This window comes from Gracilinanus agilis, chromosome 6 (genome assembly GCF_016433145.1).
Source record: "Gracilinanus agilis isolate LMUSP501 chromosome 6, AgileGrace, whole genome shotgun sequence".
In the NCBI taxonomy this organism is placed as follows: Eukaryota; Metazoa; Chordata; class Mammalia; order Didelphimorphia; family Didelphidae; genus Gracilinanus; species Gracilinanus agilis.
In genome coordinates this window covers 28,419,054-28,445,620 of record NC_058135.1, presented here as the reverse complement: position 1 = coordinate 28,445,620, position 26,567 = coordinate 28,419,054, and the positions used below count along the sequence as shown (strand labels likewise).

The window sequence follows — 26,567 nt, the reverse complement described above, 5'->3', positions numbered from 1 at the left end:
AGACCAACAGACAGCACCTTCGGATAAAACTTCAGACAAGTTGGTAAACACAGCAGGACTGACTACATCTTCCTTAAGATGCTCTCCATTTGAAAAGGAAACTCCAAACTGCCACAAACAAGAAAGCTGCACCTTCCTCTTCCAGCTCAGGAACAGGAAGTGGTAGTTTCTCCCTCGAACTCCTTACTCCTCAGCTCTCTACATTCCAGAATTCTTTCGAGGGTTCCTGGCTTGAGCCCAGTACTTTAGAGATAATTTCCAATCCTCTCAAACTTCCTCATCAAGGTTCAATTCTTTATAATCCCATTCCTACATCATTTATATACAATGTGGTTTATTTTTTAAAAGCAAGGTGTTTTATCAATTATTTATTTATGCACATTAAAAAAAATATTGAACCCTTTGGTATTATAGTAGTGATCTGCCCCACGTGTTGGCTGGGCACCAGACCCATCAAGCAAACATGAGTCTGTTGATCAAGTTAAGGCTTACCATCTATCCAAGGCACACAACTTTTCTTGCACTGATGAGTAAAATAGATGTCCACTGGACAAATAATTTATTTCTTTTCTATAAAGTTTTACAGATATTGGCAATTCTCCATCTCCAAAGTAAATAACCATTTCACGAAGGCCACACTGAGCACAGTCAGGAAGGATGGCCTCCTGGCAGTGGAAGGACTGCTCCTGGGGGCTCGCTCTCCCAGCTCCGAGGTTCTGGCAGGCTCCCACCCTGTGCAGCACCCCGTGTCGATAACAATCTCTCGCTATCCCCGAGCAATAATGTCAAGGTGGCCCTCGTCACCCCCACGGGAAGGCTATTTCATGAGCTTTTTCCTCTTTTTCAAAAGTGCGTCCCGGAGAGCCAGCTAGAAGATAAAAAGAGCCCAAATGAGCTCAGAGCGCCCTCTTTGCTATATTCCACCCCGATGCAATTCTATTCTAACAGAATTCTCTTAGCAACATGGGCTCCAAGCATTTCCCGGCTGCCTCAGTCTCCCTGCTACAAAATAGGGAATTGCAGCTTGCACCCCCTGTGTGAGCTGTAGCTCATGCTGACACCTCAGCAGCCCAGGGCTCCTCAGGTGCGAGGCCAGGAGCCGGGGGGCCCGGCTTTTGGGATGCTAGTCTGGGGCTCTCCAGGTATCCCTCTTCCCTTCCTCTTGCCCTCCGCAGTGACTGATGCTTTTCCAGACTGCCAGGCCCTCTGCTCCCTCCCAGGATGGCTACACTCCAAGATGGTGAAGCTGCCTGTACACTGGAGACAGGATGCCCAGCCTGGGAAGGGTGCTGAGGCCCGGAAAGCCCTGGGACTGGCCTCATACCCCAAGTGCTGGAGCAGACCAGGCCTGGGCCTCCCCCTCGGGCTCATGGCTGACCCTGGGTGACTGTCTGAGGGAGCCCCCAGCTTACCATTTCCTGAGCACAGTCAGCCTCACCTGTTTGTCCCTGAAGGAACGTTTGCCTTTGGAGCGGACGTTATGGCTGTATCTCATCATCATAAAATTCTTCTGTTTTTTCTTTTCTTTATTTGTAGAACTAGCAAATGGGTTCAGTTTGGTTTTCTTCTTCACAAATTCTTTTCTGCTTGTCTTTCCAGCCTATGAATAGAAAAACCATTTTTTTCCCCTTTCACAACAACAGACCCCTCTGCTCCTTTCCTGTTTATTTCACACCCTTTGCCATATTTATACCCCCACGCCCCCCCCCCCCCGGAATTTAGATAACCTTTAACCTTGGTATAAACATTACACTCTAGAGGCAGGTGGAGGGGCCATGAGTGGGGAAATGAAGAAGACACAACAGATAACATCCTAGACACCGGAGTTCGATTCCTGCCTCAGACACTCGGTGGCTGTATGTCCCTGTGTGAGTCTCCCGACTTCTATCTGCTTCCGTTTCTTTGCCAGTAAAATGGGTATTGATATTGGCACCTCACCCTCCTAGGGCCTTGGTGGGGAGTGAACAGCTAATATATGTAAAGCATTTTGGAAACCTTAAAGATCTTCATAATGGTTAGCACGCAGCATAGACTCAACCTGTGCCCCATAAGCGTTTCTTCATGCATTTGTGATTGTCTACTACATACAGAGGCACGAGATGTTCTGGGGCAGCCCCGCTGGGCCGGAAGGTGAGCCAGGCTCGCCCCTGGGGGACTCCCAGTTTCCCATCCAGCCCCCCCTCCATGGCCCCCTGCACCGCATCATCCCTGAAAGGAAGGCGCGGGCCCTCACCATCGCGGTGGCCAGTCTTGTCTCTTTGTCCGACTTGGGTTTTTTATGGAGGTGTTCGATGTCCCTCAAGGAAAGCAGCTCCCCCCTGGGAAGAGAGAGAGCCCCAAGGAGAGGTCAGCGCGGGCCTCGGGGTGCCCAGCACAGCAGCTCCCGCCCTCACGCCAGCCCTTACCTCCTCTCCTCGTCGCTGTCCAGGTCCACATTCTTCCTCTTCTGGGCTTTCCCCGGGGCGGCATCCATCTCCTTCTGCATCTGCGCCAGGCGGATCTTCTGGAAGTCCTCTTGGGTCAGAACCCTGCTGGTGCTCACTGCGGCCGCCTTGGCCTTTCGCTCTTCCGGCGGCACGCTCTTTAGCTTCTCAGCCTTGGGACAGACGGAGCCGGCCCACGGGTCAGAGCCTGCAGACACCCTGCAGACACCCCTCCCCGCAGACCCAGCTTCATGCCTCGGACCCAAGGCCAGACACCTACGATTTCCTGGTGCTCCTCGTCAGAGGAGTGGTGCACTGGGATCCACTCGCCGTCGTCGTCATCCTCCTCCTCGCTGAGGCTGGCGCTTTCCCATCCATCTGGGCGGAGAAGGGAAAGAAAAAAGTGAGCCCCTAAAGGCAGGGTGCCTCGTCCAGCCAACGAGCACGGCCTGGATGGAACTGCCCTGGCCGAGCTACTTTAATTTCTTTCTTAAACCCTTACTTCCGTCTCAGAGTCAGCACCGTGCGTGCATCGGCCCAACCACAGTTCTGCCTCACACCGTCACAGGCTATTCAGGCACAGCCAGCTGCCTCAGAGGTCCGGCCTGACCCCGGGCCTTCCGGGCTGCGAAGCCTGAGGCCTATAGCTGCCCTCCCACGCCTCGTGAGCAGCCTGGCACGGCGCCCGGCTCTGAGCCCCGGCCGTGGCCTTGGAGAGGTCCCCCACGGTCTCTGGGGCCGCCGCAGAAAAGGCCCGTCCAGGCACGAGCGTGTGCGACTAATAGACATGCCAGGATGGGGAGGGCCTGGAGGGAGTCAGAGGCGTGTGACCAGCCGCCATCTAGGCTGGTCCCGACAACATGGGTCGCAGACGCCGCTGTCAGCCCCACGTCAGACAAGGAGAGCCTTGTGTGCGGCGCCCGGCTGACGGGAACGAGGGAGACGCGGGGCCCCCGAGGGACACGGAGTCTGTCTGACTCCCAGGAGGCCACCTCCCGAGAGCAGAGGCTGAACCGCTGGGCCGTGGGCCGAGGCGAGTGCTCAGGGCCCACGAAGCCACTCACCGTCGTCAGGCTCTCCGTCCTCCTCCTTCTCCACGTCGAGCACTTCGGCTCCCGGGATGTAATCCTTGGCGTCCAGCTCGCCGTACTCCTGGATTCTCGCTTCCACCGAGGCCTCCGTGGGCTTGCCCTAGAGCGCAGCACAAGCGTGAGGCCCCCACGGCGGCTTACCGGCTCTGCCCTCCGAGAGCGCACACAGTCCATTCGAGACCTTTTGGGGGCCTCCTAGAAGAGGCGACATTCGAGCTAAGGCCGGACGCCGCGGGGTGTGCCAAGGCTCAGCTCAGCAGCCCCGGGACGAGAGCCTGTGCTGTGGGATGGGGCGTCCTGTGCGAGACGCCTGGAAGAAGAGCCCCGGCCAGCTGGGTGACAGCAGCCTGGGCTCTGCCTTGGGGGCAGGAAGAGGAGCCGGTCTGGACGGCGGGGGAGAGGCTGTTCCCGGCACGCTCACAAGGAATCTGGGAGCGTCGGGCACTCGGGGCACGGAGCTTGGTAAGCCTCCTGTAGGGAGTTCTGGGCATGGTCAAGGGGCCAGGGGCGGCCTAAGCCTCTGGCTGGAGAAACAAAGGTCAAAGGCATGAGGAGGGCAGGGGGCTGAGAGGGGAATGAGGAGACCCAGAGGCCATGAATACAGCCAGGGAGGGGGGCTCTGGGGGCTTCTGCACCTTTTAAAGAAGATCTGTGAAAGGAGGTGGTGGAGGGGGAAGACCAAAGATGAGAGGGGCTGACAGCAGAGGAGACGGTGAAGGGTAAAGGTGGAGTGGTCAGGCTTGACAAGGAGGAGGGCTGCTCCTGCATTAGAAACTAAAGTAGATGAGGATGGGGGTGGGTATGATCTAGCGGGGAGCTGGGTGGCTCAATGAATAGAGAGGTCCTGGGTTCCAATCAGGCCTCAGACACTTTCCGGCTGTGTGACCCTGGATAAGTCCCTTAACCCCCATGGCCTAGCCCTTACCACTCTTTTGCCTTGGAATTAATTCACAGTACTGATTCTGAAAAAAGTTATGAGAGAAGGTTTTCAGAGTGTAGCCAGAAAAGGCAATTTTGTAACAGGAAAAAGCTCCTGGCCATTGAAAAACTCAGTCCTTCAGGAGACCCATGACTGCACAGGTGCGAGGAGACCTCCGCTACGAAGCTCACAGGCCAAGGAGCAGCAGAGCTGGGGGAAGGCCTCCCGCTCTGCTCATGCGGAGGCCAGACACGGCCACCTCCAGCATTGTCCTGTTTAGCCCGGGTGTCTGGAGGCCCACCACTGCCAGAGCCTCCCTGACGGGCCCCGGGACCCCGCAGTGAGGTGTCAGGACATGCCCCTGGAATGGGAGTGGGGTGGAGAAATAATAGCTTTATAGTCATATACAGACACGTGGTCTTATGTCTGAAGTTAGAATAACATAATTCTGTTTGATCCTAATAACTTGCCCATGATCACAAAACGAATAAGATGGCAGAGAAAGGCGAGGACGCCATCCCTCCCCCCAACACTGACGATCTGAAGGGAAAGGCCACAAGATGGCCGCTGAGCAGGGGAAAGGTGATGGAGAGGGGAAGTGGCTGGCAGCCAAAAGCCCCAAAAGGCATCCTGCACAGGGGGGTCGTGAGCCGTGCGTGAACAAAACCAGGAATTCTAGGATACGCTTGGCTGTGATAAAGGAGAAGGTATCTGGGCTGAGACTGAGAAGGAAAATGGAGCTCTGATTACACAACACAGCTGGACCACAGAGAGTGGAAAGAAGCCAGAACCAGGAAGGGGCCTGGCTGTGAAGAGCTGCTATAATAACAACAACAATAATAGCTAATATTTACATAGCACTTCCTACGTGCCAGGAACCGCGCTAAGGGCTTTACAAATATTATCGTGGTCGATCCTCAACAAGGCGGTATTATTATCCGCACTTACAGATGAGGACACTGAGGCACAGCAGTTAGCCAGCCAATGAATGTCTAAAGCTGGTTCTGAATGGAAGCCTTCCTGATTCTGGGCCCAGCACTTTCCACGGGGCCATCTAGTTTTCTACCAGCTTTAGACACCAAGCATAGGCCATCCTAGAGGTAAGACAATCACCAGAGTCGCCTGAGTGGGGAGACCTGAGGCAGGGGGACCAATGAGCCTATTGCCATAGTTCGGGAAAGAAGCTGGTGTCTGGACCAGATAATGATTGTTGGTGGAGAGAAAAGGATGTACATGAAAGATTTTTGGGGAGAAATTCCATGATTTCACAAATGATTGAGGACTTTATAGAGTAACTAGAAGGATAAGAGTGGCTTTGATGGTGACAGTAAAGTCTGGATGAGAGAAGGGGACAATAACGTTCTATTTTGGCCACCGTATGTTTGAGGTCATCACTGGATAGCCTCTGAATTGTCCAACAAGCAGCTGGTGATGTGGGATAAAGAGATCATGGCTGAATAAATAGATCTGGGAATCACCTACAGAGATGATAACTGAAATATGATGAGCACCCAGAGCCTAATTCTTGAGGGGGACACCCATAGTTAGTGGGCATGACATAGATGAAGACCCAGTTTAGGAAACCAGGGAGTTAGGTAAGTAGAAGAACAGAGAAAGCAGTCATGAAAATCCAGAAAGGAGAAGCACTGGACAATGCTAAATGCTGCAGGTCATGATTCAAATGCAAGTCTTGCTAATTCCAAGGCTGGCTCTTTAGCTGACTCTCAAACTACTCAGGATGGCATTCAAGATCCTACACAGGAAGTGGCACCATCTTACCTTTAAGTCTTATCTCATGCTACTTCTTGGCACATACCCTATGCTTCACAGACACTAAAATACACCTTATGCTCTGAGCCCACTTTGGGCTTTCCCAACTGCATGATGGAATATTTCCCATTCTCTTTCCATTAAAATCCTAACTTGGGAGTAGCTAAATGGCAGAGAGGGGAGAGTAGGGTAGGAAAGTAGGGGAGGGGAGGGGGGTATGGGAAGGGAGGGAAGGGGAGGAGAGGAGAGGGAAGCCCAAGTCAGGTACCACCATCATCACAAAATATTCCTCATCCCCAAGTGGGTAATGATGCTTCCCTATTGAATATCACATGCTATTTTGTACTGCTACTATATTTATTAGATATTACATTATATTAAGAGTTGTTTTTTACATACCCCTTCTCTAGACTATAAGATCAATGAGGACAAGGATCATGTCTCAGGAAGAGCAAATAGCTGTTGAATTGGGCTAAACAAGGCTCAAGGGGATCTTGAAGTCAATGAGCTGCCTTCCCCAACAGCACAGAGCTTCAAAAACAAGCCACAATTTCCTCCCCCCCCCCCCCCCCGGCACACACCAATGAAAGGGGGAAGCCTAGGAGATATCTGTTATTTTTTGACCTTCCAGTGAACAGTCTGAATTACTTCAAGTATTGACTGATTTGATCTCGCTGACTCTTGCTCTCAACAAGTTTTCTCCTGCACCACAATTTGAAAGTGTTAATTCTGTGGCACTCGGCTTTCTATGTGGTCCAATTGCTACCACTGAGAAAAACTAGTTTTTAACTATCCGGACCTTTGTCAGCAAGGAGATGCTACTTAATAACTTTCTCCTTTTGGTTGTATTTTTTGAGAAGGAAAGATACACTTACATATGGCCACATTTTTTCCCATTAATACCAAAATTCAAATGCAATGTTTAAACACCACTTCTAAATTCATAACTACCCCCAAAAACCCAAACAAAACAAAAACCGGTGCCCTCAGGAATTACTTACCCTGAATTTTTTCTGCAACATCTTCGGATTCAGAGTTCTGAAGAGATGAATCAGGGTTCTTGCAGACATCATTACATCTGCAACATGAAAGATTCCATAAAAAGTTGATGATATGCACCAGCAAATAATAATGATAATAACTCACACTTATATAGTGCCTACTATGTGCTAAGTGTTTTACAAATATTCTTTCAAAAAAGTCCAGAAGATCAGCAGATCTTGTATTCAAAGAGAAATGGGCAGTTTGGCATGGTACCTAGAGCACAGAAAATAACATTGAACTTACTCTTGTCTTTGTGGGTTTTGTATTGGGCCAGATCTTGGAGGAGGTCTTCCGACATGGCCAGAGGGCATCTAGCTGTTATCTCTTTTATGGCATTGATTCTAAAGAAGGAAGAAAAACATGCAGTGATTGGCTTGTACCAGGAATAGGCAGGAAGGCCAGATGATGAGCCAGCATGGATTTTTTGGGCAAGCTGATCTGGACAGGTTGAACTAGTCCCACCTTCTCCCCAGGTTAGCCTAACTGATCAGTAGAAAGTCTTCCAACTCTGATGTGTTGTGACTATGAAAGTGGAAAGCAGAGCAGAGGCGGGAGACTCCAAGGCTCACTAGAATCATGAACATGAGAGGAATTCTATAGGCCAGTGACTGGCAAACTGTGGCCCCCTAAAATGTTCTATCAAGTCATCTGACATTATTCCTTATCTGATGAATACAATGAGTAGGATACAATACAATGAAACTTCGAAAGAGTTGCCTTAGAAACAGACTGACAGATGAGCATTTCCTTTCCTTTGGCCCCCTCTTTAAAAAGTTTGCCCATCACTGCCATAGCCCAAGTTTCTGCCTTTTTTCCCCTCATCTGCTCCAGTCCAACAGGCTATGGGACCCTGTCACCCAAACATCCCACTGGCACCCTGGATCCAGAATGTCCAGAACAGAACTTATATTTCTCCAGTGCCTAGGATGCCTCACCTTGTCATCTACTACTTACCAAAAGCCCTACCTTCAAGACACAACTTGGGTGCCATTGCCTCTGTGAAGAATTTTCTGATTGCTCCTCATTATCTGTTACTGTTCTCTCCCTCTTCAAATTACTTTATAATTATCCTCTAATTGTTAGTGCACCCCACAACTACAGACATTGTATCTATTCTCTTGATATTATTCTGTATGTGCTTTTATTTGTAGCTGTGTACAAATACATGCATTATGTATACATACATATAGACAGATCACCCACACCCACACTTGCAATCTCCTGTTTTAACAAAAGTTCTTTGAGAGCAAGGGTTATTTCATTCTTTGTATTTGTAGTGCCAGGGCTAGCACAGTGACTGAATTTGCTTATCCGTATACAAGTTGTAATTTCTCAGTGGACAGTAAGTCCTTTGATGTTAAGGATTGTTGATGTTTTTATCTTTGTAAAAATATACACTTAATCCATAGTTATTGACTTGGACTGAAAGGCAGTTGAGGCCGGAGAGGCATGACTTAAGAGTCTTCAGCATCATTTACCCAAGAGCTCCACAGGGAAGGAGAGATGAAGGGATCGAGGCAGCTAGTGGCACAGTGGATTGAGCACTGGGTCTGGAATCAGGAAGATCTGAGTTCAAATCTAGTCTCAGATACTTACTAGCTGTGCGACCCTGGGAAAGTCACTTAATCCTGTTTGCCTCAGTTTCCTCATCTGTAAAATGAGTTAGGAAATGGCCAATCATTCTAGTATCTCTTTCAAGAAAACCTCAAGTGTGGTCAGGAAGAGTTAGACACAACTGAAATGACTGACCAACAATAACAGATATCTAAGGTTGTGAGACCAGAGTCTGATACAGAAAGAGAAGAAACAGGATGTTTATGAGATATAGGGCTTCCCTAGTTTTGTAAACTGAGCTAGTTAAAGAAAGAGCTTATGTTTTTAATATTCTATCACTGTCTTTGAATCTAATTGGAGAGAACAAAGAAAGTCACAGTTTAAGTAGCAGACTCTGGGGTAGGAGTCTATATTTGTTCCTGAGAACGCCTGCAGTATAGTTCTTCCTTTGTAAGACAAACCCACAGACTTGTTCAGGGGGTAAATTTGGCATGGCCTGAGGTCTGGTCATCCCCAGCTTTGTCACTCATGAAGGGTCAGCCATGAAACGAAAGATTCATTTGGCCAAGCACAGAAGAATGCCCCAGGAAAAAAGAAATGGCCAGCTCACTCCCTCTCCTGCTCTACAAACTGGAGTAACTGGACAAGTGTGGTTTCAAACCCAGTCTGAGCCTGTTTAGTCGGGAAAAGAAGACCAACCCTGCTGAAGTGTTTTCTCTGGTGGCCAGCAGAGCTCCTTCAGGGAGCTGTCCACAGGTACTCACCCAACAGTCATTACCTCCCCGGAGTTCTTGTCTGTGACAAAGTTGTTGGCCACAGTCATCAGCAAGGACTCAATAATCTGTGTTAGGAATGGTTACAGAGAGAAGATCAGAATCAGAATCCTATGTGCAGACCCTCTGCTTGGGCTTGAGCATCATCAGCAAAGTAAAATCAACTCAAACTCCATCTTTAGGTATGAGGGAGGAGCAAATACCATCAATGCTATTTCCCCTTCAGTGTTAGGGTTCTAGCAGCACTCCCATACTGACAAAGAGGGATCACTTTCAGTTAGAAAGGAAAGCTGAACTTCTCAATCTTTTTTTAAACATAAAAACTCTTCCCATCCTTCAGGAATCAAGTATTGGTTCCAAGGCAGAAGAGCATTAAAGGCTAGGTAATGGGGGTTAAGCAACTTGCCCAGGGTCACACAGCAAGGAAGTGTCTGAGGCCAGATTTGAATCCAAGACCTCCTTTTTCTAGACCTGGCTCTTAATTCATTGAGCCACCTAACTGCCCTCAAAAGCTTAACTTCTAATGCTGTTCTGGTGATGACACCCTGCCCCATCCTTGTGAAAAGAATGACTGCTGTATTGTCTCTCCCCATTCAAGGTTACAAAGATGGAGACTAAAATCCATACTCTCCAGGGCAGTGCCACCAACATCAGGCGGCACTCTGCAGGGCTCAGACATTTCAGTGACCACTGAAGCAATGCCAGGAAGGCCGAACAATGAGGAGTTGGCAGTCTGGGCCCCAGGGCTACCTCTGCACTAACCGAACTATGCAAAGTTAAGCAAATCATTCCAGGACTCCATAAAATGTGACCTCAGAGATGGTTACACCAGATAGTTCATAAGGACATTCCCTGCTCTTAAGGGTCTATGAAAAAATGGACTTGGAGACAGGAAGCCTCACATTCAAATCCTGCTTCAGACACACCAAAGTGTCACTGGGCAAGAAAGTGCTCAGTGCCTCAGTTTCCTTATCTGTATAACAAGGGGCTGTAAGGTCTATGGGACTATCCTGGTGCTCCCCACTCACAGGAGCAGCTGTCTGTGCCAGGCCAGGCCAAGCAGGAAAGGAAAGGTCAGCAAGGCCACACTCACCTCAGGTGGTACGAGCTGATGGGAGGCCTGGGCAGCAAAGAGAAGAATCTTGGTCACCTCTGAAACACAGGAGACAGGAGAAAGGGCTGTTTATGGGGGCATTTTCACTCAAACCCGCAGGTCTGATCAGTGCCTCAGACACCCCCCTAAACACATACACACATACACACACATCTGACGTCTTCCAAAGGGGGGCTGTGCTCAATCCATCTGTCCTCACGCAAGCTCTCATTAACATACACCTTGGGAAAGGCAGAAAGACAGAAAGAAACTCACCTTTCCCTATTCTTCAGAGCCTGTGCTCTCTGCAGCATTCCAAGGCTACCCCCACTCTCTCTCCACCCCCAAGGGAGAAGCCTCCCTTCCTTGTTCTGCTTATGACTAAAATCCTGGGAGGGGACTGGCACACCATGAGAGGGACAGAGAACTCCCACATATGGCTTACACACTCCCTCCAAAGCAGAGAAGCAGCAGCAGTGGGGAGAGAGAGAGGGAGGGAGAGGAGAGAGACAGAGACAGAGAGAGGGAGGGAGAAGAGAAAGACAGACAGAGAGAGAGAGAGAGAGAGAGAGAGAGAGAGAGAGAGAGAGAGAGAGAGAGAGAAGCAGAGACAGAGACAGAGGGAGGGAGGATGGGGAAGAGAGAAGGAGGGAGAGGAGAGAGACAAGAGTCAGAGAGAGACACAGAGAGAAGGGGAGGGAGGGAGGGAAGAAAAGAGAATGGGGAGAGAGAGGGAGGGAAAGGAGATAGAGAAAGAGGGAGGATGAGAGAGAGAGAGAGAGAGAGATAGACAGACAGACACAGACACAGACACACACACGTGTGATCTCCTCAGAGAAAGTCACTGGCTTCTGAGTGCCCCAGGCTTGTCTGAGCCCACACAAATTTAGGGACATAGGATGATCTGGAGGGAGTTTCGATACTGAGAGTTCCCTAAATCAATGAAATCCCAGGCCACCCAGGCCCACCTCTCCCCTCCAAAAAACCCAGAACCCAACATATAAATATAGTCTGTCTCCTTGTCATGGCCCTACCTTCCAACCCCTCCTAGCGCAGGGGAAATCTGGACTACATCCTGGCGTCCTGGCTCTGTCAGGTGACCTCTGGCCTTACTGTCTCTGCTACACTCTATTCTCCCTTCCTTCTCTGCTCCTCAGCAACTCTTTCCACATGGTGAAGACCTTTCCCTGCTTGAAGGTAAGCTCTTTGAAGGCAAGGACTCCCTTGCTTGCCTGTATTTGTACAGCCAAGGCTTATCAGCCCGGGGCCTGCCATGCAACACATGCTTCATTAACGCTCTCTTGCTTGTTAATATTCATTGCCTCCTTCCCCAGTCCTAGTGTAGTTTTATAAAAGAATTTCCTATTTATAGCAACCAATTGATTCTGCAAATTATTCAAAATAATGACCGTGCCTGTTTGGAAGCCACATAAAAGTCACAGACCTATTTCCTTCACAAGGTCACTACTCTTATAATATAATATCTGTCACCTGGAACAAATCATGTAATTTCTTTTAGAGTTAAATTTGCTCACATGAGGTCACTCCCAACTCTAAATCATGTCTTTTGTTCTAGAAAACATTTCACTTCTGACCAATTAACTTCAAATGAGGGTTTTAAATAGTTATTCTAGCCATGTCCCAAGATCACTGAGAAGAAACAGGGCAGGTACTTACCTCTCTGATGGGGTTGGAGGAATCGTTGGATGAAAGGGTAGAAATTAAAGAGAAAGAGCTGTAGGGAAAGAGATTATATTTCAGGTTAACATACTTAGTCCTAGACAGACCAGGGGCAACAATGGACACACAAAAATGATCATTTTATTTGGCAACTAAACTGTTGATTCTACTATTGTTACTTTTTTTTTGCCTTAAGGTTAAAAAAAAGAATGCAATCCATCACTTGCTGCACCTGGGCATGCTTAAATTTTATCCAATCTTTCTAGCATGAAGGCTCCAACATGCAATTCCTTTACATTTTATTCTTTTTATGAATCCTTACCTTCTGTCCTAGAATCGATACTGTGTGTTGGTTCTAAAGCAGAAGAGTGGTAAGGGCTAGGCAATGGGGGGTTAAGGGTCACACAACACAGCATGCAATTCTGAGAATGATTCCATGTCAGGCAATGCTGGATCTAGGAAGGTTGTACCAAGGGTCAAGCATGGGCAAGTCTAACATCAGCCTGCTGAACTTCCAACTCTAGCCTGGCATCAGCCCCAACTGTCCAGAAATCCCAACAAGAGAAGAGCTCTAATACCCTCACTTCCCAAGGAGAGACTTTCTGACAAAGTGACTTCCCCAAATAACAGCTGTGGCTAAGCAGGCACTTCCCACCCAAAGGTGATGCTTCTCCTTAGCTTCCTGCCTGCATCTGCAGTGCCTGACATAGGGTTGAGGTGTTTTCACTCCCAAGTGGCTTCTTTCAGAATCAATGGCATAAAATATGGGGGATGGAATTATGAAGAGGGCTCAACTTCCTGCTCTGTGCCCCTCAAGCCTCTTCATCTCCATGGGCCTTGATTTCTTCATTGTGAAATGAGGAGATAGCACCAGATTCTCTCCAGCTAAATCTATGCTTAAGTTGGTATGATCCTTGCAAAAGCACTGTGAGAAAATGGTTACTTTTCAGTTGTCCATTCTTTCTAAAATACATGGAACTAAAGAGTTGCAACTAAGGTTGAAACTGGATTCAATCAAGGATCCACCCTTTTAGAAATAATCCTCCAGAGAGTAGCTAGGTGGCTTAGAGATGGGAGATCCTGGGTTCAAATCTGGCCTCAGACACTTCCTAGCTGTGTGATCCTGGGCAAGTCACTTAACCCCCATTGCATGGCACTTACTATTCTTTTGCCTTAGAACAAAAATACGGTATTAATTCTAAGACAGATAAGGATAATTAAAAAAAAAAAGAAAAAGAAAGTATCCTTTCCACCTGAATCTGTTGAAATCCCAAATCTATATCATACCTTATGGCTTTCCTCCTATAAAAAACAACAACAAAATAAGGTCTATGAAATGATTCGAACCTCATGAATTCCCACTAATCTGGAGATAAGGTCCATGAGCATCATCTTTACTTCAAATCTCTCTTTTGAGCTCTCCAGCTGCTTCAGAAGCTTTTCTGCAAAATCTGTGAAACAGAACCAGAGAAGTGATGATTGTTATGTTCACATCCTGGGAAATGATGGATGCCACCTTGAATGACAGGGGAGGCAGTTGGAAGGCACAGAATGTTCCCAGATGCCATGAGCCAGGTTGGCCTGGCAGTATAAATTCTCCTGACAGCCATTTGAAGGGGTCTTTGGTCTTTGAGCCTTTGGTGTTGGGTCTGTGGGCTCTTTAGGTCTCTGGATTTTTCTAGCTCTTTAGCTCTTTAGGTCTCTAGGTCTCTGGGTGGTGAATGGAGGCTGGAAGGTCTATGAAAAAGAGGGTAGGAATAATCTGAATATTTCCTGAAGACTGTGAGAGCTAGTGCATCACCAACACAGCTGCATCAACAGCAGTCCTATTCTCTGGCTTGGCTGTGGCCAGGCTGGGCCAGAGGGGTTGTGGAGAATAAAGCTCCAGCTTTTACTAAATTAATAGCCTCCAGTCCTAATTGTCAACTAGTTATAGATATTAGATTGACAGGGTCTCCAATCCCCATTCTGTGTTCTGTTTATCCTTTCCCTGATTATAGATAAAGAGTGTTTAACAAGTACCTCCCTGAGTGGTCTTTCTATCATGACCCTTGGGAAGGGAGTCAATGCAGTCAGATTTCAAATGTGATCCAAAGCAGATCAAAGCCCTATAATAATTTATCCAACCTCAGGTTGGACCTGAAAGGGTTACTCATCCACCTAACCTTTCAGGATCCTCTCTGGGCAACTATTAAAGAAAAGGGGAAATTATAACAACCATCAAGGGTGATCAAGGTTGGTGTTCCTCCATCATCTACAACTAAGGAGAATTCATAGATACATTCACATCACCTATATCTTCCTAGGCCCTTTTTGTTTATAACATGATTAGTGGGTACAAGGGCTGCTTATAAGGACTGAATGATGCCAGAAGAAAGAAGGTTAAGACTGGTTCAGATGCATTCCCAAGTCATAATCCTGAGGCCGAGGCATAGGAAAATGAAGTAATGGTATATTATAATAGTAAAGTGGAGATACTATACTATATAAAATACTATAGGACAATAACATAATAATAATATATAGAAATAAGTAATATAATAATGTGTAATAAAAACACAATCACATATCTGTATTTCCAACATCTAAAAAAATAAAAATAAAAGCCATGGGAAGAGTCCAAACAGATCAAATGATTTCAGAAGCACAGGCTTTCCTACACAAAGCAAAGTGAGACTGATTCGTGCTCCACTTAGGGAGCAAAGATCCATCCTTCTCAAGATGGGGTACGCACTTGGCAGAGAAAAAGAATTTCACAAGACAAGCCTATTAGTTTCCATCAGCTGTCCACAATAGATCTAGAGGGACGTATTTCAAATACCTTGAGGATCATGAATCAAATGAATAGCTGAGAAATTAAACACCTCTGGCTTTTTCTTCTTCTTTTGTTTCTAAAAGAAAGAAGAATGATGTTTACTCCCATGAATTAACCTTGATATCAATAGCCAATGTCACTACATGAAAGTAAGTTCCAAATCATAAATTCCTTCAAACTATCCTTAAAAGGTACATGAGAAGGCTCTGCTCTGCTGAGACTTTGAAAATGCAGACCTCCTGGTAGATCACCTCCTGCAAAGCCACAGTGTAAAAGGCTCTAAGACAACAAGAAAGAGGATTGTGATGTTTAATGCAGCAACTACACTGGGAAAAATGTCCGGGGGGGAGTTACATAGGGATATGGAAACAAACAGGGAAGTTCTGTTACTAATTTGTTAAAGTTCAGATATACTTTTTTAACATATATATAAAACTTATAAATTTAACTTTATATCTCCAAATTTTACATATATCTTTTACATAGAAATAATTTGCTATATAATATTTATATTTTTAATATCTAAAAAACTAAATTGTATGTAAATTCAGTTTCTGATACAATATTCTCTTTCATTCTTTGTACATTGAAAATGTTTGTTTGCTGATGATTTAGATTTATAAAAAAATGTAAGCAACAGGTCAATGGTTTTATGCAATCTTTGATGCTATTCTTGTTTTTATTATTTCCATTTGTTGATGGCTAAGCTCATAATTTTAAAAAACCAAAATAAACAATGTATCTCAGGAAGTGGTCTGAAAAGTACACTGGGAGAATAAAACGGAAACAAATAGTGATCTTCTTGGCCCAACAAAAATGGCCTACTTGTTAAAAAAAAAAAAAAAAAAAAAAAGAATGGCCTACTTGACTGAAGTCTTAGAATTTGCCAGTGGAATCATTTGCATTCATCAAAAAAGTTCAGATTTGTCCTAAGCCAATATATTGTTTTTTTCTTTTACTATAAACATATACTTAAACATATTTTCACATCTTCTATGTTTTCTTTTATTTTTTAAACAAATGTTTTATAGCAGATGTTTCTTTCCCCAAACTGTGAAATGCACCTCACCCCACCATATTGATCTTACTTTCAAGACTTTCATGGCCTTTTCCAATTTCTTCTTATGCTTGGAGCTTTTCTTTCCTGTGGAGTATTTAACAAGTAAATCTCTTGCTGTGGGCCCATCATCCTAAAGGAAAAAAATGACCAGTATAAAATTGTAAGCAAGAAAAATTTCCACAGAAGCAACTGCCCTTCTTCATTCCACTCTTTAACCCCATGAGCAAATCAAGAACTTCCCTCCCCAGCTATCAGGTTAGACACTATTTCCTTACCTTTCTTGAAGCAGCCAATATAACAACATCCCCTATAGAACCCAGGAAATCCTGGCCAGAAACTCTTAGTTTTAGCCCCAGAACAGAACCAAAGGCAGCTACATTTTGTTTATCAGAAAGATGACCACTTCAAACAAACAAGACACTGTGACTACATTCCTGAAGTTAAAGGACAGCTCTGATTTAATGCAAAGGTCTCCTTCAGCCCCAGCCTCACAAAGCTGAATGTCACTCACACCAATTGAGAGCTGAAAGTTTCCATGGGAGAAGAGCCTTCCTACCCAAGACAGATCTTTTTTAGACCAAAGAATCCTGAAAAATGATGTTGAGACATGAACCTCAAAGGAAGGATGCTAGATCCTGCATGAAAGTGGAAAACATATCAACTAACCTCAGATTCAGAATCACTGTCTTCTTTCTCATCTTCATCTTTACCAAGGAAGAATTTTAGACCAGCAACTAGTATCTGAAGATCGAAAATGGGGAAACATATTTGAAAGAGGTTCATAAAACTTTAATAGCAGATGAGGAGCTACTGATGTAAAAAATGGGGAAAAATAAGGAAGCAATAACTATAACTGTTATTACAGTAGCAGTAACGGATCATCTGGGGGGCAGTTAGGTCACTCAGTGGATAGAGAGGCAGGACAGAAAATCCTAGGTTCAAATCTGGCCTCAGATATTTCCTAGCTGTGCGACATGGGACAAGTCACTTAACTACCATTGCCGGGCCCTTACTGCTATTTTGTCTTGGAACCAATAATATACAATACTGATTCTAAGACAGGAGGGTAGGGTTTAAAAAAAAATACCATGGGATGTCTCACTGTAACCAGCTGAGAAAGATCTCAAAGAAGCTAAATAAAGCTTACTCTCATTTGGAAGTTTAACTCTTTTTCATAAGCAGTGACTTGGAATGCCAACTACATATTCTTCCTCTAAAAGAGAGTTCGTTTTAGGGGTATGGGGCAGCTACATGGCACAGTGGATAGAGTGCTGGGCCTGGCATAAAGAAGACCTGAGAGCAAATCTGGCCTCAGACACTTACTTGCTGTGGGACCCTGGGCAAATCACTTAACCTCTGCTAGCCTTAGTTTATTCAACTGTAAAATGATAATACAAACTCCTTCCTCCCAGGATGGTAGAGACAAAATGAGAGGGTATTTGTAAAGTTCTCTGCAAACCATAAAGAGCTATATAAAAGTAAGCTGTTATCATGATTGCAATTATAAGTCCCTCAGAATTGTCTTGGGTCATCGTATTGCTGTTAATAGCAAAGCCTATCACATTTGATTGTCCCACAATATTGCAGTTATTGTGTACAATGCTCTCCTACTTCTACTTATTTCACTCTGCATCAATTCATGTAGGTCTTTCCAGCTCTTTCTGAAATCCTCCAGATCATCATTCCTTACAGCACAATAGTATTCCATCACCACCATATATCACAATTTGTTCAGCCATTCATTCGCCCGTTGAGGGACATCCCTTCATCCAAAGAATCTCCAATTCTTTGCCACCACAAAAAGTGCAACTATAAATATTTTTGTACAAACAGGTCCTTACTCATTTTCATGATTGTGATTATAAAGGCAATACAATACATATCACACTGCCAAGAGAAAGTATCCTATTTATAAATAGGATTCATGATGTTTGGGTTCATATCTCACTAAAGCACAGACTCAACTACTAGCAGAGAAAATATAGAACCTAATTAAGAAGGTTGTAGTTTAGCACAACCACATTAGAGCTGTTCTAACAATACTATAAAATAGTTTTATTTGGCATATCTCAAACTGAAGGGTTGTTTCAATGAAGCCCATTAGAAAATACACTTCTCAGTAAATGGTCAAACAACCTAAACTGGCAATTTTTCCTCTGAAAGAGGAAAAAATCCAAGCTCTGAACAGCTGTGTTGCTCCACATCATTAATAATTAGAGAAAGGAAGATTAAAGCAAATCCAAAGTTATCCCCCTTTATATGTCTGAGACTGGTAGAGATGACAAGGATGACAAATGTTGAAATTTCCCATCTTTGTGAGAAAACTGTTAGTGGGGCTCTAAATTGGCCTAGTCATGCTAGAAAAAAACAAAACTGGAAATATGCTCCAAAAGTTATTGGACTATGCATATTCCTTGACCCAGCAATACCGTTAGTAGGCTTATACCCCCCAAAAAAATCCAAGAGGAGAAAGGCCAAAGAGGGAAAAGTTTTTGAGGTAAAGAACTGAAACGAAGGCAGGATGTGCACCAGCTGGAGAATGGCTGAATGAAACATGATATATGAATGTAACAGAATATAACATTTAGTACACCACAAATGATGGTGAAATAGATTCAGAGAAACTGAAGAAAATTGGTAGGAACTTATACACAAGAGTAAAACAAATTGAACCACGAAACAATTAAATAAACTAACAACATTATAAGAACAAACAACTTTGAAAGACTTAAGCACTCTGATCAAAATGACTAGCTAAGATTCCAAAGGACACATAACAAAGTACTTCCTGACAATAGGGTGCAAACGGAGATGTATTTTTGGACATGGTCATTGTGGGAATTTGTCTTGCTCCATACGTGTATTTGTTATAAAGGCTCTGTTTTTGTTTTTTCTATTTTGTCCTCCAAGGAGAGAGAAGATAGAAAATTAGTTGAAAAAAGAAATGATTAATTCTTTTAAAAACCTAAATTAAAAAACGAGCTCCTTTCTTTCTAAACATCCCACATGCTAGAAAATGAAACCCTGCCTGGATGGAAAGGAGACAATACAAAAAGCCATCAGAAGTATTTCCTGAATAGTTTGATATAGAATCTCACCTTGGTGACTTTAGAAAAGCATGCAGTTGTGATCACATTGACAGTTTTGGTATCATTCCTGTAAGAAAATATTATTTTATGTCAAAAACAACAGGGAAAATTTTCACTGAATTCTAATAGGCCTTTCTTTCCCTGCAAAGACACACAGTGTTACCTTATACACTGGTCACAGAGAACAAGATGTGTGTGTGTGTGTGCGCACGAGAACAGAATTACTTAGAGGCCAGCACTAAAGAGAGGCAAGGTGCTGAGAGAATGCCCTGTACCAGGTTCTAGTTCCTGGGAGACTTCAGAGTACTTCTTGTCTAAGGCTGATTTAGGATAGTCTTTAGCCATAAATCTGATGTTCGTTGAGATTATTTTAGCATTTCTACTTCCCAGCTCAATTAGGATCTAAAGTGTAGGAAAGGTCTTGAAATCATGAAAGAAATGAAATTCTCTGTGCATCCTGCAGGAGTACTTGGGGGTTACAAACAATCTCAAAAAACAGAGCTAGTTTGGGAGCTGAGGGTGCTTTCTCGGTCAGACTCCTCTCACCAGATGTTTCTTTTGTACAGCTCAATCATCACGTCCAAAGAGATCTTGGCGGCCGTGGCATTGCTGTCTCTTAACATGGTATACATGAAGTTTTGCAGCACCTGGAGTGGAAAGAGAATGCCAAAGCATTAGGATGGCAGGCAGACCCAAAGTGTCACAGAAAATCCAAAGTAGGACACTCACGACATTGACTTTGTTGTTCTTGTGCTTGGCATTGATATTCTTGATATCCGTCACAATATGAGTGTACAAAGTCTGAAGAAAGAAAAAATTTCATTTAAAGGCTTGAAGAGCAAATACAACTTTTCATTATATTCAATCACTGGCAGTGAGTATACAAGAGGGGAAAATAAACACCATCCTTACCTTCCGCAGAAGCTTATCGTGGCAACGCAGAAGTTCAAAGAATAGTTCTAATAAACTGGTTGGATTAATTAAATTCCTGTTTCTCAGCAACATCAAAGCTTTGCAAAATGTCTGAAGAAATAGAAAAACAAACACTAATATGACATGTGCATTCAAATTCCAGCCAAGTCCCCATGGAATGGACAATGGAAAGACCAAGAAGAAAGATGGAACAGCTAAGGCAGGGATGAGTCAGGGGCCCAGGACCTGACGTCTCTGAGCCAATAGTTCCCTACAGCTAAGTTTTAGGACAACTTTGCTGAGAAAGGTTTTCACTCTGAACCAATACAAACAAGCTAGAAAATCCATCAAGAGGTCCTGCAATAGTCCAGGGGAAAGAAATAAGGGCCAGAACAAGGGAGATAACTGTGTGGGGAGATGCAGAACCTATAGCACTCAGCAACCGACTGCTTCTAAAGGCCAGGGGAAAGATGGAAGAAAAAGGAGGAATCAAAGACACTTTCAAGGCTCAAACTGAAGCTTCTCAAATGTCAGTGGCTAAGAGAACAAGGAGAGCCCAGCACAGAAACTGTTCTAGAGCAAGGATGACTAGCTCCACTTCAGACACATGAAGACCTAGGCTGCAGGATTCTCCAGGGGAGATGCCATGGAAACAGCTGGGAAAGAGAGGCTGGAGGGCAGAAGAGGTTGATCCTAGGCACAAAGACCTGGGAGAGCTGGAGGGGAAGGAAGGAGGAGAAAAGAAAAGGAATGGGAAAGACTCTAGAGGAGAAGAGAGGAGAGGAATAAGGACAAGAGAGGGAAGGATGCCTCAGGGAATACAATTATTCAGGCAGCTGCTGGAAGAGGAGGAGCTAGTGAAGAAAGAATAACCAGAGGTAGAACACCAGGATAATGACCTATCTTATAGACAAGGAATGGGGCAGCTGGGTGGTTCAGTGGACTGGGAGCCAGGTGTACAAACCAGAGGTTCTGGGTTCAAATTTGACCTCAGATACTTCATGGCTGTGTGACCCTGGGTAAATTACTTAACCCCTATTGCCTAGCCCTCATCTTTCTTCTGCCTTGGAACCAATACATAGTATTGATTCTAAGCTAGAAGGTGTGTGTTTTGAAAAACTGTATGCTGGCAAGGAAGGAGTTACAGGAGGAGGCCTGAGAGAGATCAAGTGAGGAGCATGGCGACAGACATCTCTCTTCGGGGCGTGGGGTAGGATACCTGTGGCCGAGGAGTGAGTGGGCAGCCAGGGAACAGGGGTTCTAAGGACAGATTACGTTTTTAGAGGAGGTAGAGATGGGGGGAAGTCTTGAGTTGTGATTAAACGGTGGGCATTATAAAGGTACAAAACCATTTTCCTAAGATTTAAAGGGAGTCGGTCATTCTGTTCCAGACTCCCACAAGACATTCTACCCTCAGTTTTAAGATCAACATAGACACTCCCCCTTTTAAAAAAGCTCACATTAGGCTAAAAAGCCAGATGAAGAAATAGAATACACAGCTTTATTAATCCAATCCTGATCTCACCATTCGAAGGCCTGCATCCAAGACTGTATGGTTGTAAGAAAGAAGTTCCTTCAGTTGTTGGGGGAAGTCAACCAGATGTTCTGGATAACAATGGCCAACCTGTAACAAAGCAAAGATTCTTCAGTGTGTGACTGAGGGTCATAAGTTTTGCAATAACACCAACAGAAGTGAATCCCTATTCTCTCTACTTATTGTTTTTCTCCTCCCAAAATATGCTTGAATTTGGCTGCCTTTTGTCTTCACACGCATTCCTTTTCCAATAACCCATCTTTACATCTCTTTTAGCATGTCTTCATCTAGTGCTTCAAGAGTCTATAAATTCATATTGTGGCACGTCTTATGGCCCTACAGGCAGATACAAGGAAAATGAACTGGAGAAATACTCCCTTGCTTTAAGCCTAATGGAGAACAGTTTTCTAGAAGTAATACTTTATCTAGGTTGGCTTCTATGTTGGTAATGAGACTCTAGGAACTCAGCTAAGATAAGCAGGTCCTTGGAGGAGATACAACAGGATAATGCTCAAAGACATGCTAGGTCCTACAAATGTGTGTTCCATGGGAACAAACACTGGAGAATCCTGGATGAGTCACCCCTTTCATATGAATACTGTATGATAAAGAAATTAAATCTGCCCTGCCCATTCTTAATCTAATCACCAAAGGTGAGATCATCCCCACTTAATTCACAAGTTGGGAGGTCTGTGACCTACATGTGCTAGAGCAGTGGTTCCCAAACTTTTTTGGCCTACTGCCCCCTTTCCAGAAAAAAATATTACTTAGCGCCCCTAGAAATTAATTTTAAAAAATTTTAATAGCAATTAATGGGAACGATAAATGCACCTGTGGCCATTACTGCCCCCCTGGATTGCTGCAGCACCCACCAGGTGGTGCCCACTTTGGGAATCACTGTGCTAGAGTGAGTGACTAATCAAAATTTACTGCCTGCCTCCTGGGCATTCCTAAGAAAAGCATCTATTGTGATTGAACGTGGAAACTAAGAGGAAGGCACAGGAACTGACACAAAAGAAGCCCCTTTAAAAGACAGTGCAGTTCAGTTAGTTCAGCTCTCTTCGGTCTGGGACTGGACCTGAAGGAGCTCTGGCTGGGACCTTGGGTTCGCTCTTCGGCCTAGAACTGGACCTGAAGGAGCTCTGGCTAGGACCTTGAATTTGATGAGACTGTTCTTAAATCTTTCCCTTAGAACCACATGTGTTAAGTGAAGAAGACTGACTACCTTAGCCTCCCTGGAGGTACCAGCCTCCTGGAGGCTCCCTTGATTGGGAGAAGCCCTCGTGGCTGAACCCCTTGTTAATTGACTTTAGGCTCTCTGGCTGGGACCTTATTGAGTATATAGTCTTGTTCTTTAAGTTAGATCTCTTACTCTACCCTCTTCTCATCTCTCTACTTCCACTCTTAAATTTTGTAAATAAATTACTAAAACCACTTTAGAAATGATTTTTATTCAGTTCTTGGGGACACACCTTTAAATATTAATATCCAACCAAAAAACCCCTTTTCCCCCTCTTACACAAGTAAGGGCCTAGGTTTATTGTGATCTATAATGCTTACCCAGAAGAAAATGAAAAGCAGGAATATTTGGATATGGCATGTTCTATAATAAAGTGCTCCATAAAAGTTTTTTGAGATACCAAGGGATTGTAATGAAGTGAATAAAAAAAAACAACCAAAAACAGTAGCTTAGGGAAAATATTCTTGACTGGTTTCTATTTTAGTTATCAAACAACAGCTAAGATTATGGTACTTCTTCACAAAAAATTACATATATTCCACATATATAGTATACTTAAATGGAAGTATGTTTAAATATAGGTCCAACTATTGATAAGAATTTGAAGCTTTACAAGAAAAAACATTTGGTGGGTTAGATATACAAAAGATACACAATAAGCGTGTCTACAAGGGGTGCCATCTTACCTGGGCCAAGAACATCACCAATTCAGACAGTTCTTTGCTAGGTTTATTTGGTTGTAATTTGAAAATTTCCACATTGGACTTGTAGTGATTATACTGCTGCATAAACTGTAGAAAAATAACACATGGACTCATGAAATGCCATTATAATATCAGAAAAAGAAAACAAAATTAGAAACCTTTTATTATACAATCAGAACAAAATAATCTGGAAATACTCCATGTTCTCTCTCTAATCTTAAAAGTTCTTACATATGTAGTCTTCACATTTAAAGGCAAAGTTTGCAAAAGTAATATAATAGAATGTTTCTTTAGGATTCCTAGGAATTCTAAGTCAATGATGATCCACTAATTATCCCTCTATGGGTTCAGGCATTTGACCAGTTATGAATCTATATGACTCAGCGAGTTCTAGGTAAATGTTAAAGCACTCTATAAATGCAAGATACATATTATTTTTCTAAATCTTTTTTGTGTCGTGGACCCCTTTGACAGTCTAGGGACTTATCATTTTCAGAATAATGGTTTTAAATGAATAAAATGAAATCCAAAAGATTACAAGGAAACCAATTATGTTGAAATACAAATAACAAAATATTTCAAAACGAACAAAACACACATGCTCACAGACCCCAGGATAAAACCCCCTGAATGTGGTATCATCACTTAGCCCACACATCTTTCTCAAACACCTCACTGTAATATATCTACTTATACTATGCCTGTGGCATTCCCTCGATTCCTTAATAACAAAATAGTCACAAAAGAAAAAAGTTACTCTGGCATGATGACAAAAATCAGGACCTCTTGGCTTTTAGTGCAAACCAATTCAGAACACACAACAACCTCTGTCTCTAGGCCTGGCTCTCAATTCATTGAGCTACATTGTTGCCCCCTTCTGTATTAATTTTTAACTGAGTTTCTCTTCCTGATGGGTTTTACTAAAATACCAAAATGCTGATGATTTGTGTGGATTTGTATTTAATTACTTTACTTCTGAGTTCATTTGCACACCAGGTATGAGATAAGAGTAGGAAATCCAAGCTGCTTTCCTTGAAGGGTTGTTGTGAGTATTAATTGACATGAATGTAAAACACAACTTAAAAGTATTATTATTCAATGGATATGTTACCTCGACCAAGGATCCACCCAATATTATTGGAGGCCTCCCTCTAGGTCCTCTTTATATTTTATTCTGAGGAAGTAGAATCACTTGAGGATCCAGCCATTCATCAGATGTCAGCATACAGAACTGCCCTACCTCTTTCTCCAATCACACATTTGGGTGATGTTTCTTGTGTAGCTTCTTACATCTAGGACCTCACTGGAAATATACTGGAGGTTACTAGATCCCACCAGACATCTCTCCATTACCTTTTGGATCATCTGTGATTGTGACTTCTTTTCTTTTCTTTTTTTTAACCCTTACCTTCTGTCTTAGAATCAATACTGTATATTGGTTCCATGGCAGAAGAGTGGCAAGTGCTAGCTAGGCTATGGAAGTTAAGGGACTTGCCCAAGGTCACAAAACTGAGACTAGATTTGAACCTGGGACATCCCGTCTCTAGGGCTGACTCTCAATCCACTGAGGTACCCAGCTGCCCCTCTGTGGTTGTAATTTCTAAGAGACTATGGTGCTCCAAGATTTGTCACTAAAAGCAGACCAACTGTGTTCAATGAAAAAAAAAATGGGTCTTTGCATCACAAAGCACCTTAGATAACAGGCTCTTTATTAGGTATGGGAAAAAACCTTAGGAGTCATGTTCCACTAAAGAAACAGAGGTCCAGAGAAGTAAGTGACTTGCTCTAAATCACATAGCTATAAAGTCAGTCAATTTTGGAGTTAGGATTTAAACCTAAATCTTCCTGACTTCAAGTCTATCCAGCATAACTTATGTATTAAGTTCTTCATAATTGCCAAACATTGTGCTAATAAGTACAAAAGCAAAGATTCTGTCTCCAAAAATAAAAACGGAATAATTAAAAACAAGGTGCTACTTCTGAAATATAATTCAGTGTACATTTTTCTATGGTACTGTAATCTGTACGTCCCCCCAGAACCTCTATGCCAAACATTTTAAAATTTAATTTTAATTACAAAGAAGTTTTCCTTTAGTATAGCCTAAGATTGTCTTCTTTAATTTTCACACAGGCTTGTGATCTGGGTGGCCAAAGTCAAAAAACCTAATCCCTCTTCTACATGACCGCCCTCTGCACTTGAGACCACTATCATTATACTTCTTCCCTCCAGAGTAAAGCCAGGGCTATCTTATACAGGTCTTAAGCAGGTGATCAGAATATCCAGAGGCTTATTAAACATTTGGTGAATACTCTTAACTCTGAAAAATAATTTGGGACTGAGATCTAAAGAGCTGTATGGATTAGGGCAGTAGCTTTCCTTCTCCGTCTCAGTTTTTAAAAACTCTTAACCCGAACAAAATGAGTGACTTTCCGAAATACGTTTACAATTGTGTTTAGTATAATTGGCTTCTTTCTTATAATCCTATGTATCTGATTTTATGCCTTTAAAAACATGATTCTGAAAAGTGCATCCAGGGGTTCATTTCCTCCCCATAGCTTACTAAATGCCGCGGCCCGTTCGTAGTTCGTGACTATCCCCGCCCCACGGTTCGCAGTAAGTGCCTAATACGTGCAAGTAGGTGACGCCAGCATTGGTTCCGAAGGGGGTGGGGAGGGAGAGAACAAGTTAGGGCTGAAGCGTCCCTCCAGGAGAATTGGGGGTGGGGCGGTCTTCCGGACTCACCTCCTCTACGTAGGCCGGGGGGTCCCGCTTGATCAGGTTCTGCAACTGGGGCAGATTGCTGGGCAGCTTGTTGTTGTTTCTGCCAGACATGGTGGCGGCTGCGGCTGAAGTTAGTCCACCTTG

General features: G+C 44.0%; 1 protein-coding gene across 2 annotated transcripts; it reads right to left on the bottom strand.

Moving 5' to 3' along the window:
- Positions 1-531: 531 nt before the first annotated feature.
- On the bottom strand, positions 532-26,567 carry SDAD1 (SDA1 domain containing 1). 2 transcript variants are annotated; one of them, XM_044682415.1, is made up of 22 exons: positions 26,445-26,567; positions 23,684-23,788; positions 21,749-21,847; positions 20,224-20,334; positions 20,041-20,112; positions 19,858-19,958; positions 19,321-19,378; positions 16,889-16,963; positions 16,251-16,352; positions 15,169-15,238; positions 13,695-13,798; positions 12,345-12,402; positions 10,668-10,726; positions 9,566-9,642; positions 7,491-7,588; positions 7,205-7,281; positions 3,488-3,614; positions 2,704-2,801; positions 2,406-2,596; positions 2,234-2,318; positions 1,439-1,600; positions 532-868 (listed from the first exon to the last, which is right to left on the bottom strand). In XM_044682415.1, exons 1-22 carry the CDS (start codon positions 26,532-26,534, stop codon positions 818-820), a joined length of 2,070 nt encoding a protein of 689 aa, XP_044538350.1. In that variant the 5' UTR covers positions 26,535-26,567; the 3' UTR covers positions 532-817. The 2 variants fall into 2 exon arrangements, with proteins under 2 accessions (XP_044538350.1, XP_044538351.1); XM_044682416.1 differs by lacking the exon at positions 20,224-20,334 and having other exon boundaries at positions 26,445-26,566.